This window comes from Mixophyes fleayi, chromosome 5 (genome assembly GCF_038048845.1).
Source record: "Mixophyes fleayi isolate aMixFle1 chromosome 5, aMixFle1.hap1, whole genome shotgun sequence".
NCBI classification, from domain to species: domain Eukaryota; kingdom Metazoa; phylum Chordata; class Amphibia; order Anura; family Limnodynastidae; genus Mixophyes; species Mixophyes fleayi.
Window position 1 is genome coordinate 192,528,240 of NC_134406.1, and position 15,583 is coordinate 192,543,822.

Consider the following 15,583-nt stretch of genomic DNA (forward strand, 5'->3'; position numbering starts at 1 on the left):
GCAGACGTCCACCCACTCCCACAGCTGCGAGGAGGGTACGGAAACCGTCAAACTGACTGCTTTTCAGAAAGCTTAGATGGATGTTTTGAGGAGGAGGAAGGACTACCTCTATACGATTGTCTTCAAGAGGACGAAGTTCTCTGTCTATGTGTCGGGCCCCGTCTGACGGAGCTTCCACAAAAGGACTGCCGAAATGAACCAAATGTCGATGTCATAGGTTTTGGAACATTTACCAGGAGGAAGCTGCTTTTGCATCCTGTGGCCTGGCAGATTATGCTGTCCAGTTCAGGTCCGAACAACACTCCCCCTGAATAAGGGAGTGATTCTAAAGACTTTTTTGATTCTGTGTCTGCATCCCAGGACCTGAGCCATAAGGTTCAACCGCTAGTGCAGTTGCATAAATATATAAAGAAATGGAGGCTGCATTCTGGGCGGTCTCGTATAAGTATCCGGAAGCCACCATGAGATACAGGGCAAGGGGAAGCAATTCCGAATTTTGCAGACCTGCTGGTAATTGGTCAGCCCATGTTTCCATAGCCCTGGAAACCCATGCCGATGAAAAGATAGGTCTGAATGACATACCTGCCGCAGTGTAGACTTTAAAAATCACTCTATTTTGCAGGTCAGTATCATCCTGCAGGGTGGCTGTCCCTGGGAAAGGAAGTGCCAAGCACGCCACCTGAGAATCCAACCTTGGAACCTGTTCCCAGCGGTTGATATCCTCCTCCTGTAATGGATATAAAGCCAGATACCTTCGCGAAACGGTAAATTTCCTATCAGGTTGTTTCCAGGATGTTTCTGCTATTTCCTTCAGTTCTAATGATGGAGGAAAGTGGTTCGCACGTTTCCTAGCTTTTTTAAGAGACTTTGATCTGATGTTCTACTCTCTTCTAGATCCAGAAATCTTTGGAGCGCTGATAATATTTAATCCTTCGTTGTTGTAGATCCAGAATACCTAATGTCTGACGAACTGCTACCACCCCGTCATCAATACCCTGATATGTGGAAGACTCTTCTGGGTCTAAGACCGGTGTAGAATCAGAGTCTTCCATCAGGTCACCCTCCTCTTCTGACAATCCCTCTGTATCAGAGAGGGTCGGAATAGGGTTAGTGGATCGTGTCTCTTATTTTTGGCTAAGGGACCGGTAAGAACCGGTTTAACCTATCAAGTCCTCTAACTAGGAAAGCTGACCAAGCCGGTTCTCCTGTAGGAGGGTCTTGTGAGGTGAGGACAGACGGAACCCCAGCCTGTACCAAGTCAGTGGACTCGGCGGTTCCCGTAGTCCTGCCTGCCTGTTACCAGGGGGTCAATTGCTACTGAGGTAGAGGGGAGAACTGCCGCAACCACTGGAATCTCTGTTGGTTTAGATAGCAGCTTAACCAATGTCTCAACCCCCTGTGTCAGGGCATTTGCACATGCTGGCGTTTCTGCTAGCGACGATGTGCTAACCTGAGCTTGCACGGCCAGGGCACCCCCCCCCCCAGTCGAGCAGTTGTGTCGGACAGCCACATGGTCATCTGTCCACACGTTCACTAAATTTTATCGTTTTCATGTCTTTGCCTCCAAAGACACCAGTTTTGGCTGAAAAGTTTTGCGCGTTGGGGCAGCTTTGGAACATACCCATGGTGAGTAGTGTCCCCCAACTGTATGTGCAAGAGAAAACAACATTTTTTTACTTACCATAAAATGTCTTTCTCTTAACACAGTTGGGGGACACTGCGATCCTACCCCCGTTTGTTGTTTCTAGCGGTTCATGAGTGTTCTGTTGCACCACTCTTGTGGCTTTGTAAGATAAATAACTAATATCACCGGTGAGAGGGAGCATAGAGGGGATGGGAGCAGGCCAAATATGTCTTTTTACGGTCTAACTCCACATAGCGCCCTCTATACCCCACGGTGAGCAGTGTCCCCCAACTGCGTTAAGAGAAAGACATTTTACGGTAAGTACAAAAATGTTGTTTTGTGAGTACAGTGTTGCTTTCAGTATGCTGGGTCTCTCTCTCCCAGCACCACTTCTCCAAGTTGATGTTCCTCCATTCTCCCAGCACACATTCTCCCAGTCTGATACTCCATTGTAGTTAAACACTCTGCTTTTTTAAATGTGACTCAAATGGTCCAGAGTCATGTATTCTGTCCTCTTAAAATGCCATGGCCTATTCAACAAAATTGAAGTCTTTCCATGTTTCCAAGTTTGCACACCTGCGCATAAGTGGGAGCAGGCGCTGTCTGTAAAATCTCATCCCCAAACACACCTGAAGAGGAACGTGCATTCCTCCAATGAAGCGAAATGGAAAAAATAATGTTTTGTTGATTTTCTCAGATGTGTGGTGCCTCAAAAAATACAGTTTTCACGAATCACTCAAAACTGAAAGCTTGTGTAGCACATGATCCCAAAATAAAAGTTTGGGGATTGATTAAAATCTCAATTTTTGAGATGTTTTTTTAAAAAAAATAAAAAATGGATTTTTGAAAAAATCAAAATTTTGATAATGAAAATTTTAAATTTTTAATTATTATTGAAACATAACGCTGTGTTATATATCATATGAAAGCCCATCAAAGAGGTTTAAAATGAGACCATGCAGAACTCTCCAGCTCAATCAGGTGAGCCACAAATACAATTTAAATAAATGTTAAAAGCAAATTTTTCATAAAAAAAAAATGCAACTTTAAGGTGTATAGCTTCAAAACCAGTGCATGTCTCAGCCTAAGATTTGGGGGTTTTCTTTACGCCCAGGGCAGCATTTATTATATCAAACCTAATTGAAATCAGAGAATGTAAGGTAGAATTTGTTGTAAAGTTGTGTGATTTGATGTGGAATGACCCTAGTATATTAAAAAGAAGAGGATGTCTTTATTAGCAATAACTCTCTCTGTTAGACTATTAATTTGATTTTGGAGCTTGTGGGGAAACAGACCTTTTTAATAAATGCCTAGACCTCTACAAGCGTTGGTATTAATCTACTGTCGGGGCTAGTGGGAGTGCGGGGAGGGAACATGTTTATTAAATTAATATGTTGTTAATTTACTACTGGTGCTGATGGCAGTGGGGGTTATTAAATAGGAATGCTTTTCATTTAATGTCGGGGTGATGGGGGAAATAGATCTACATAATAAATGGTAATGCTATTAAATTAATGTTGAGACTGGTTGAGAGGAAGGATTATTATTTGTAAACGTAAATACTATTAATTTAACGTCAGGCTGGGGAGGGTTATTTATGGCACCAGTGTTCTCTCTTGCCCAGGGCACTGAAATATTTAGCTACGGCCCTGGAAAGCGGTGTACAGATGTTACAACTCACCTGTCCTCGCTCCATCGCCGCAATCCTCTCTTCTTCCAGGTCGCGGCGGCGATGTCACATGACAGTCGGGGTGGGGAATTCAAATCTGCAAACTACTAAAGTCCTGCTCTGACACCTGGACAGCGTCAGAGCAACTTCCTATGTACGCTGACTAGGTGCTTCTCATGTGTCTCCCGTGTACCAGTTCCTTGCAGGCTTTTCAGACATTAACTCCATGTGTACCAGACCCAGGCTTGCTGACTACGTATTCATCTCCATTCCAAGTGTACCAGACCTCGGCTATCCTGATACTACCTTCCAGCTCCAGTGTTATCGTGGGCTACCTCCTACATCCTTACCTCTAGAGGCAGACCAGTGGACCGCGACCCGCGATCCTCCGCAGCAAAGCCCATTCCGCCTTGTGGCGGTTCTTGGTGAACACCAGGGGGTTCGTTAGACTCCGCACCACCGGCCGGCCAGCGCTGATCTAGATTAAGGTAAGTACTCCATATTCATTACTTACATTGCTACATAATTGTTACAGTTTGCTCTGACCAAAAATATGGATACTTCAGGAGACCCCCTCCCCTAGGGATTTGCTCCAACACCTTTTAGGAAGAGTAGAGAAACAGGAATCCAATCAGGATCAATTACTAAAAATTTTACAAGGACTATCAGCCCGAATGGATACTTTACAAACAACTTTAGGGGCATCCGGGATGGCATCAGCTCCCGTTCAGGCTCCTCCAGCCGCCTCTTCACCTGCAGGTGCAGCATCATCCTTGCGTATTCCTAACCCACCTTTGACGGGGGAACCTAAATTATGTAGGGGATTTTTAAACCAATGTGCCATAAAATTTGAGCTTCTTCCTGGAAACTTCCCTAGCATATATAATATCCCTTTTGTCTGGTCAGGCCCTAGCCTGGGCATCTCCACTCTGGGAGAGAGATGATCCCTTATTACATAATTACTCCAATTTTCTTTCTACCTTCAAGAAGGTTTTTGATGAGCCAGGACGAGTCGCTAATGCAGCTACCAGTATTCTTCGGCTCCGGCAAGGGAGCCTTTCTGTAGGTCAATACGCTGTGCAGTTTAGAACAATGGCCTCAGAGCTACGATGGAATAACGAAGCTTTAACAGCTGCTTTTTGGCAAGGTCTTACAGACCGAATTAAGGACGAATTGATTTCCCAAGAACTCCCTACTTCTTTGGATGACTTAATCTCCTTATGCATTAAAATTGACCTTCGCTTCAAGGAGCGATCCTTAGAGAAAGAACAATCCCGGCGTGGTCCCTTTCATCTTGCTCCTAGCTTCCAGACCCCTGTTCAGCCTCTGGAGGAACCCATGCAGCTTGGAAGAACCCGCCTCTCAGCTGAGGAGAGAGAGAGAAGGTTCAGAAACCGGTTGTGTTTGTACTGTGGCGAGGGGAGTCATCTTTTGAGTACCTGTCCTAAGCGTCCGGGAAACGACAGAACCTAACGTTTAATAGGGAGGTTTCGTTAGGCTCCTCTGTTCAAATCCTCTCTTCTTTCAACAGCAAAGATTGTCTTATTATTCCCTGTGAAGTAGTGGTAGGTTCCAAGGTCCACCCTGTTTCTGCATTATTGGATTCCGGGGCAGCAAGCAATTTTATTTCCTCAACAGCCATCTCTCAATTAGGTATTCCTACCCAGCCCTTAGAGAGGCCCATCTCCCTGACCACCATTGACGGTGGTACAATTTCTGGAGGACATATTCTATTCAGAACCATACCTTTAACTTTCAGAGTTAGAGTACTTCATGTTGAGACCATTTCTTTTTTAGTAAATCCTAAGGCAATTAACTCCTTGATTCTAGGCCTGCCATGGCTTCGTCATCACTCTCCTAGAATAGACTGGCATGCCGATGAGATTCTTTCCTGGAGTTCGACTTGCCACAGCAATTGTTTGACTAAGGTAGCCCCTGTTTTTTCCAAGATTAGTGCTCAACTGGGCAACCCCCAACTCTTGCCAAGTCATTACCAAAGTTTTTCAGATGTCTTCTGTGAACAGGAAGCTACTAAACTTCCACCTCATAGGAGTTGGGACTGTGCTATTAATCTTCAACCTGGTAAACCTATTCCCCGCGGACGCATTTTTCCCTTGTCTATTCCCGAAACCAATGCAGTATCTGAATACATTCAAGAAAATCTGAAGCGAGGATTCATATGTAAATCATCATCTCCAGCAGGGGCAGGTCTTTTCTTTGTAAAAAAGAAGGATGGGGGCCTTCGCCCTTGTATTAATTACCGTGCCATCAATTCTATCACAGTGAAAAACAGATATCCACTGCCTTTGATCTCTGAGCTCTTTGATCAAATAAAGGGGGCCTCTATTTTTTCTAAGTTGGACATAAGAGGTGCATACAACCTAATTAGTATCAAGGAAGCGGATTAATGGAAAACAGCTTTTAATACACGGGATGGACACTTTGAATACTTGGTAATGCCCTTTGGGCTGTGTAATGCTCCTGCTGTTTTCCAAAACTTTATGAATGAGATCTTCCAAGATTTGCTTTACCAATTTGTAGTTATCTACCTAGATGACATCCTTATATTTTCCCCAGATCTCGCATCTCATCGCAGACATGTAAGAGAAGTATGGAGCAGGCTTCGGAGATATCAATTATTTTGCAAACTTGAAAAGTGTGTATTCGAAAAAGAGAATCTTCCCTTCCTAGGATATATTATATCCAAGACTGGCCTTCAAATGGACCCATCCAAGCTTAAAGCCATCCTGGCCACAACCATCAGGCCTTAAAGCTACCGTATATACTCGTGTATAAGCCGAGTTTTTTAGCACATTTTCTGTGCTGAAAAAAGCCCTCCTCGGCTTATACACGAGTGAACTCCTGTTCTCCAGTCCCTCAGCTTTTAACTTCCACAGTGGAACGTATGTGTGTTCCACTGACAGGAAGTTCGGCATTTGGAACGCAAACTTGCGTTCCAAATGCCGAACTTCCTGTCTGTGGAACGCACATGCGTTCCACTGCGGAGGTAAGTGAAAGGCTGAACTCCTCCTCCTGATCACTTATTGCACTGCTTCAAGCTGATGACCTTTCAGCAACAATAGCATGAAATGTAACTGGCGCAATGAGGAGACATGGAACTGGGGCATTGACTTGCAGCCTATTTGCACATTGGACCCTTAATTGTGGACACTCATTATAAAAATCTAGCAATCCCAACAGCGCAGTGGAGGAGACCCCGGGGGAGGAAAACTCCATGATTCTGGTAAGGTGCAGCAACTTTAGTAGCCCGCCACAACCAATCAGCATTCAATGACAGAGAGGTTTTAATCACTACAGCATCAATTTGCTTATTTTTTTATATTTCAGGCGCTGGTAGCAATGGTTGCTAAAAACAGGAACTAAAATGTTAGTTTAGTTAACATATTCAGGGAGATCTTAGACGCCAATGTTCCCAACCTATCTGCCATGTCCTGCTGGATCCACCAGAACCTGTAAGATATTAGTTCCCCTCCATCACTTACACATGTCTCCTGTTTACCAGTAGCTGCTGCATTTCCCACCCTAGGCTTATACTCGAGTCAATAAGTTTTCCCAGTTTTTTTAGGTAAAATTAGGTGCCTCGGCTTATACTCGGGTCGACTTATACTCGAGTATATACGGTACTCAGCGATTATTAGGGTTCTCTAATTATTATCGACAGTTTATTAAGGGTTATTCTTCATTAGTAGCTCCCATTACAGCCCTCACTTGTAAATCCGCCAATCCTAAAATCTGGACTTCTGAAGCAGTGCAAGCCTTTAAGGACCTCAAGACCTTATTCTCCACAGCTCCCATTCTTTTTCAACCAGACTGTCAACGGCCCTTTTTTGTAGAGGTGGACGCATCCTCCGTAGGGGTCAGAGCGGTACTATCCTAGAAAGATTCAGGTGGAAAATATCATCCTTGTGGATTCTTTTCTCGCCGGTTTCTGCCTGCAGAGAAGAATTATGGAATCGGTGATAAGGAGCTCTTGGCAATCAAATTGGCTCTCTCTGAGTGGAGACATTTATTTGATGGTGCTCAGTTTCCGGTAAAAGTATACACCGATCATAAGAATTTACTTTATCTACGGTCTGCACATTGTCTAAACCCTCGTCAAGCCAGATGGGCCCTCTTCTTTTCACGCTTCAATATCAATATTACCTTCCGTCCAGGCTCAAAAAATGTCAAAGCGGATGCCCTTTCTCGCTCATTCGATGCTACCGATACCGAAGCTTCAGAGAGAGACAAACCAATCTTGGATACCAACTGTATATTGGCCTTGTCCCCATTGACCGAAAAGAGTTGTCCTCCAAGGAGAACATTTGTAACCCCACCCCTCCGTGTTAAATTGCTACATTGGGCTCACTCTTCCTTTTTTTCTGGACATGCGGGGATGCGGAAGACCTGGGAATTACTCTCCCGAAAATATTGGTGGCCTACCATACGCAGGGATGTTAAGTCTTTTGTCTCTGCCTGTTTGAGATGAGCCCAGCATAAGATTCCCAGACAGAGACCAACCGGTCCACTCATGCCTTTACCTGTTCCCGATATTCCATGGTCTCATATTTCAATGGATTTTATCACGGACCTGCCAAGTTCTAAGGGACATACCGTCATCTGGATCGTCACTGACCGGTTTTCTAAGGTAGCACATTTTGTTCCCTTGAAGAAACTTCCTTCGTCTCCTGTGTTAGCGGATCTTTTTATTAAGGAGATATTTCGACTTCATGGCTGTCCTGCACACATAGTATCTGATCGTGGGTCACAATTTGTATCTAGATTCTGGAGAGCCTATTGCCAAAAATTAGTAACCAAACTGGATCTTTCATCTGCATATCATCCCCAGACTAACGGATTGACTGAGAGGACTAATCAAGAATTGGAGAAGTTTCTAAGGTTTTACATTTCTGCCAATCAGGATAATTGGGTTGACCTCCTTCCTTGGGCAGAGTTCGCTCACAACTACCATTTCCATGAAGCAGCCTCCAATTCCCCCTTCTTTATCTTGTATGGTTGTCATCCCAGGCTACCAGCCTTCTCTTCTCTGCCTCACTCAGAGGTACCAGCGGTAGACTCTCTCTTTCGCAGGTTTTCTGACATCTGGGATCTAGTGAAAACCAGGCTGAGGAGGTCCGCGATCCGCGCTAAGAAGGCGTATGACAAGAAGAAAAGGGTAGCTCCTCAATTCATCCCATTGGACAAAATGTGGTTATCCACCCGTAACATCCATTTGAAGGTTCTAGCAAAAAATTGGCTCCTAGATTCATCGGCCCTTTTGAAATATCCAAGATTATCAATCCGGTGGCTTTTAAGTTAAAGCTTCCTTCGTCATTACGTATTTCTAGTGTCTTCCATGTGTCTCTCCTTAAACCTGTAATTAACAATCAATTCTCTACTGAAGAGAGGCCATTCAAGAACAGTCTGAGTTTGAGGTCAAACAAATTCTGGATTCCCGTCGGTCAAGAGGAGTTCTGCAATTTCTAGTGGACTGGAAAGGATACGGTCCCGAAGAACGTTCATGGGTTCCTGCTGCTGATGTGCATGCTCCACTACTTCTACGAGCCTTTCATAAGAAATTTCCCACCAAGCCGCTATAGGTGTCCGGAGTCCACCTTTTTTGGAGGGGGGTACTGTTACAACTCAACTGTCCTCGCTCCAGTGCCGCGATCCTCTCTTCTTCCAGGTCGCGGCGGCGCTATCACATGACAGTCAGGGCGGGGAATTCAAATCTGCAAACTACTAAAGTCCTGCTCTGACGCCTGGACAGCGTCAGAGCAACTTCCTATGTACCCTGACTAGGTGCTTCATGTGTGTCTCCCGTGTACCAGTTCCTTGCAGGCTTTTCAGACATTAACTCCACGTGTACCAGACCCAGGCTTGCTGACTACGTATTATCTCCACTCCAAGTGTACCAGACTCAGGCTTGCTGACTACGTATTATCTCCACTCCAAGTGTACCAGACTCAGGCTTGCTGACTACGTATTATCTCCATTCCAAGTGTACCAGACCTCGGCTATCCTGATACTACCTTCCAGCTCCAGTGTTATCGTGGGCTACCTCCTACATCCTTACCTCTAGAGGCAGACCAGTGGACCGCGACCTGCGATCCTCCGCAGCAAAGCCCATCCCGCCCATCCTGCGGCGGTTCTTGGTGAACACCAGGGAATTCGTTAGACTCTGCACCACCGGCCGGCCAGCGCGCGCTGGTCTAGAGTAAGGCAAGTACTCCATATTCATTACTTACATAGCTACATAATTGTTACAACAAAGAGGCTGAAGGGGACACTCACCACTAAACCTTGTAAGTAGATAAAAAAAAAAAAAAAAATGATATAATTGACTTTCACGAAAATACACAAATTGCACAATATGCATATAATTGTACGTTACCTGTGGGTTTTCATGTGCTTTTTGCAATTCAAGGAAGTTTTAAATGTTTTCTGGCAATAAGGGCACATATATGGTCGCAAGTCATTATGAATACCCATGTGACGCCGGAGGCTTCCGCTTGTTGTAAAAGCTCCATTGCATATAGGACACTTATGGGATCTTAATCCTGTGTGAGTTCTAATATGTGCTTTTAGGACACCAGATGATGCAAATCCTCTCTCACACTGAGTACATTTAAAGGGCTTTTCGCCGGTATGGGACCTAAGTAGAAAAGGAGGAGAAACATATTTTAATGAACTTCACATATTAAAAACAAGAGAATGATGCAATATCTAGTTTTCCTTAAAGTGTACAGTCATGGCCAAAAGTTTTGAGAATTACAGAAATTTCACAAAGTCTGCTGCCTCAGTTTTTATGATGGCAATTTGCGTATACTCCTGAATGTTATGAAGAGTGATCAGATGAATTTGCAATTAATTTCAAAGTCCCTCTTTGCAATGACAATGAACTTTATCCCAAAAACAACATTTTCACTGCATTTCAGCCCTGCCACAACAGGACCAGCTAATATCAGGTCAATGGTTCTCTAGTTAACACTGGTGAGAGTGTTGACGAGGACAAAGCTGGAGATCACTCTGTCAAGCTGATTGAGTTAGAACAACAGACTGGCAGCTTTATAAGGAGCATGGTGCTTGAAATCACTGTTCTTCCTCTGTTAACCATGGTTACCTGCAAGGAAACACATGCAGTCATCATTGCTTTGCATAAAAAGGTCTTCACAGGCAAGGACATTGCTGCTAATAAGATTGCACCTAAATCAAACATTTATTGGATCATCAAGAACTTCAAAGAGAGAGGTTCAATAGTTGGAAAGAAGGCTTCAAGCCGCCCAAGTACGTCCAGCAAGCACCAGGTCCGTCTCTTAAAGTTGATTAAGCTGTGGGATCGGGTCCCACTAGTGCAGAACTTGCTCAGGAATGGCAGCAGGCAGGTGTGAGTGCATATGTACGCACATTCAGACGAAGACTTTTGGAGGATAGCCTGGTGTCAAGAAGGCCAGCAAAGAAGCCACTTCTTTTTAGGAAAAACATCAGGGACAGACTGATATTCTGCAAAACGTACAGGGATTGGACTGCTGAGGAATGGGGTAAAATCATTTTCTCTGATGAATCTCCTTTCAGATTGTTTGGGGCATCTGAAAAAACACTTGTCCGGAGAAGGAAAGATGAGCGCTTCCATCAGTCCTTTGACATGCCAACAGCAAAGCATCCTGAGACCATTCATGTGTGGGGTTCCTTCTCCGCCAAGGGAGTGGGCTCATTTACAATTTTGCCTAAGAATACAGAGGTCTTCAAAAAGAAGGGTCAACACTGCAAATATTGACGCTCTGCATAAACTTAATGTAATTATCAATAAAAGCCTTTGACACTTATGAAATGTTTGTAATTTTACTTCAGTATACTATGGCAACATCTGACAAAAAGGTCTAAAAACACTGAAACAGCAAACTTTCTGAAGACCAATACTTGTGTCATTCTCAAAATATTTGGCCATGACTGTACCCGTCATCATGTATGCACTAAGCAAATATACATAGAAAAATACCAATATATCATCCTAGACATTTGTTCCTGAAATTGTTACACACAAAAAATGATGCGATAGGCTCCACAGATTATGGAGCAGATTCAATTTGGTGTGAGGAGATGCATCCCATAGAGATGTGAGGGTAAATGAGCAGAGATTTCTGTAGATTAGCCTGCAAGGTGCGCAGCGGTACCTCGTGAATCTGCCACTAAATGTCTCAAAAAACATGGCTCTCCATGATGTCAATAGTGCCTAGTGAATTATTAAGCTGCATTGTCATAAAATTGCTGCTTAGGCAACAGTACTTTAAACATTAAATAAGAATTTGAGAACTAGGTGCCAAAATCAGAGGTGCTGGAATTATTCAAAAGCTAGTTCGATGTTTGATCAAACTGCCCGGTTTGACAAACTTAAACCTTTGGTTGAATCAATTTAAAAAATATCTAAACACATTTTTTTAGTTCAACCACCATGCTGTGTATTTTTTTACCAGCTAAGCTATAAGTTTGCAGTTAAATGTTGTAAAAGATTTTAAAATAAACAGTTTCATTTCTTCTTTTTATAGTATTTTAAAATGTATTTTTTAATTTGAAGAGCAAACATTACTGTGTTTGAGACCAAAGTTCAAATTACCTGTTCACATAAAAAATCTTTAAAAATACTATAAAAATGTAGCAATTTAAGCCTGAATGTGTTTGAGCCAGCATGAAATTGGTTGCTTTCTTCGAATTTATTGCAACATTTCAAACTTAAAATGGGACCAAAAAACACATTGAAACAAATATTGAGTATCTCTAACCAAAATTGGAAGAAACTGCTGTAAAGACAAAAGCTGTCCGGCCACTTGAAGTCCAGTTATTTCCTTTCTAAAGTACTTGTATGCGGAGCATCTGTTCTCTCCATTCCACAGATACCTCTGCATTAGATTGGAAGTGAGAGTGGAAAGTGGAAGAGACAGATTTAAAAAACGCAATACATAAAAGCGAATATTTCTGGAATAGTAGTTGGTACCATAAATATATAGTTATTTTAGATACCATTTAATGAGAACATATTAATTCATTGATTTCCATCTGCCTCCACCCTCTATGTTCCGGTAATCATTTATTAATAATTTTGGCATTCTATACACAAGGCAGGAGACAGAACCAGCAAGCATTTTAGGGGTAACAAAACATCGCCCGTCACTATATCTTGGGTGATAGATATAAAGGCTGTATGTTTATGTGGCTAACCAAAATGCTTTCACCTTAAGCTTGAACTCCAAGGGCCTGATTCATCAAGGCACGTATCTGTCGATTTTAAGCATATCATACGCACAATCACTCCATGCATGCCTTGAACCGGGACATACGCAAGTAAACACAGTCCTGTCCGCTCCATCTTCTAACGCAAAAGACAATTACTACAGCTTACAATTTCAGGGAATGAACGGGGCCGGAAAGAGGTTTGTCAGAAGGACATATTAAACTCAAGAGCACGCAGCCACATCCGAATCAAGCTCTGGGCATGGCACAATTAAATATTTTTCTGCTGTATGTCTTGCTCCAGCTACAGGGCTAGTCCTGAGTATTAGTGATGACAGTTCCATATGCATGCTATAACTTGTGTTTGCAAGTTAATGTTAGTGCTTGTGTTTTTAACGGTTTTACCATTAATGCCTTTATTATTAACTGGTTGTATTAATTCTCTATATTTTTTTCTGTGCATTCTTTTGCAAATTTATAATCCACATAGGCTATGGACGTATCGTGCATTGTCCTGTGTAGTAGAGTAGAGCAGACCAACACCCGAATTCAACAGTGTAGGCATCCGAGCCTTGGTGAATTCGGGAGTGTGCAGAGCTTATTTACATGCGTTTTAAAACAAACGCAAGTTGCGCTTAATTTGCATGCCTTGATGATTCAAGCCCCAAATCTGCATTATAGATACTTGACTTTGCTACTGTTTCAATGTTTTCAAGCTTACATAATAATATTATGTTTTCTAATGCTTTCCAAACAGGTAGTACAAACTCATTCCATTTCTATTTCATCTATGGCACATACAATACATTATTGTATATCAGTGATAGTTATGTTGTGCTTCTTTGTATTTTTATAGAAGACACACTATTTTTGAGGTGTAGGTCTTCTCCCATGTTATATATACCATGTATTCACTGTGCTTCTAATTTACTCCTTTTTACAATAAGTCTGTTACAGCTGGAGATTCAAGTGCAGACAGTAGAAAAGATGTCTTGTAATTTTTCATTTGGACTTTGGTTGGAGTTGAAGACCTATTAATATCAATTATTGGCTTGTACATTATATTGCTAGATAAAAAAAAAATTTGTAAAATATTAAGTTTGTCGGTAATCATTGCAGCAGACATTTGTAAAACCTCTGCACTGCTTCACCTAACTACCTGGTCTTGTAACGGTGCAGGTTTACCTGAGAATTCTAGTAGTTTGTTTCCTGTGAGGCAGCAATGCTAACTGGTGTGGCCTAATATATATAATATTCATAATGGTTAGCATTGTTGCCTCATAGGGCTGGGGCCATGGGTTTGATGCAGACCCCATAACTATTTGTTTGAAGTTCGTATGGGTTTATGTGGGTTTAGTGGGGAGTTTATTATTTTATTTTTCTAGGAGAAAGTATGGAGTTTTGGTGGAAGGCTGATGAAGTGAGTTATGCAATAGGAGCATCCTTAAATGACTGCTCTTAAATAAATAGCATCTACATTTCATGGAAAGTTGTGCAAATGACAGAGCCAAGAAGTGTCATCACACAAAAACAAGGTTGCTTTAAGGCTCTAGTGGGCTACCACATTTGAATAACTGTTTGACACATGCAGCATCCTATTTCTCTCTCTACCATCATTATTCTCCCTTCCCCTCCTTGATTGTCTGTACCTGTGAAGTTACCTCACTCACTGACAAACCCATCATCACATTAGTCTCTCCCTGGGAACTTCATCTCCCTCCACTGTCATGGACAATATCTTAACTTTGTTTTCTCCCAATTCTGTTCCATCTCTAATTTTGTCAACTTGACCTTCCCAATTTTTGGCCACTATTTCTTTTCCTTCAACCTCACCTTACTTCATGCTCTCCCTTCCCCTGCATCCTAATCCACAAGCCAAAATGCTCTTGGACCGATTGACTTCATATCTTCAGTAAAACTACTTCTCTCTCCTAAAACTGGCTGCCTCTTTCAACAACAGCAAACTCACAAAAGCCCTTGACAAAGCAGCTCCAGTCACCACTTATAGTCTCCATGGCACACAAAAACATATCCACTGGCTCCAGAAGTGCTCCTGCACTGCAGAGTGCCACTGGAGAAAATATCACTAAAAACACAACTTCCATCCCTATAAATGCATCCTTTCGTCTTACAACAAGGTTGTTTCACTTGCCAAGCAAATCTACTTGACATCTCTAATATTAATGTCTTCTAATCCCCTCTTTGCCATTATCTGCTCACAAGTACCATCTCACCCTTCCTTCCTGACAGTCCATGACTTTTCCACCTATCTCAAAAACAAAGTCAACACCATTTAACAGGATAACTACTCATACCAGACCCTGTACACCATGTCCAACTTCTCCTGCACTTCCTAATATTCTCTTAATTCACTCTCCCCCGTAGCCAAGGACAATGTATCTGCACAAATATCTTCTCCCCATTACCTGTCCCCTCGATCCTAGTTCCTCTAATATTCTCTGTGCCCACTGCATGCCCTCCTGTAGCTCACCACTTAAATATGTCCCAATCCACTGTAACATTCCAATCTTCATTTAAACAGACACTCATCACACAAATCCTAAAAAAAATTCTTAACCCAACCTCGCTTACCAAATACCACCCTATTTCTCTCCTCCCCTTTGCCTCTACATTACTTGAGGTTATGTAGAACTACCTATTTCCCCGTCTCCCTTCTCGAATCCCAGCAATTGGGCTTTCGCCACCAACATTCTACAGCAGTGTTTCTCAACTCCAGTCCTCAGGACCCCTAACAGTGCATGTTTTTCATATCTCCTTGCTTAAGCACAGGTGTATTCATTACTGACTGACACATTCTAACAGATCCACAGGTGGTATAATTATTTCCCTTGTCACCTGTAAAGCAGGCACTGTTAGGGGTCCTAAGGACTGGAGTTGAGAAACACTGTTCTACAGAGACTGCTGTCACAACAGTGATGACAATTTACTTAAAGCAAAGTCTATGGGGTATAATCCATCAGTTTTGTAAAATCGCAGTTTTCTGGCAATTTTGATGGCGGGATCTAAAACGGCAATTTTATTAAAGGCCAAACCTGTGCGTG

At 42.6% G+C, this 15,583-nt stretch overlaps 1 protein-coding gene across 4 annotated transcripts in view; it reads right to left on the reverse strand.

The window, feature by feature from the left end:
* ZNF236 (zinc finger protein 236) overlaps nucleotides 1-15,583 on the reverse strand; it is a 139,699-nt gene that overhangs the window by 75,395 nt on the left and 48,721 nt on the right. For all 4 annotated transcript variants that reach the window (XM_075213212.1, XM_075213211.1, XM_075213213.1 and 1 more), the window contains exon 14: nucleotides 9,688-9,948. In XM_075213212.1, the coding sequence (XP_075069313.1) occupies nucleotides 9,688-9,948 (261 nt within the window). The remainder of the gene's footprint in view (nucleotides 1-9,687; nucleotides 9,949-15,583) is intronic.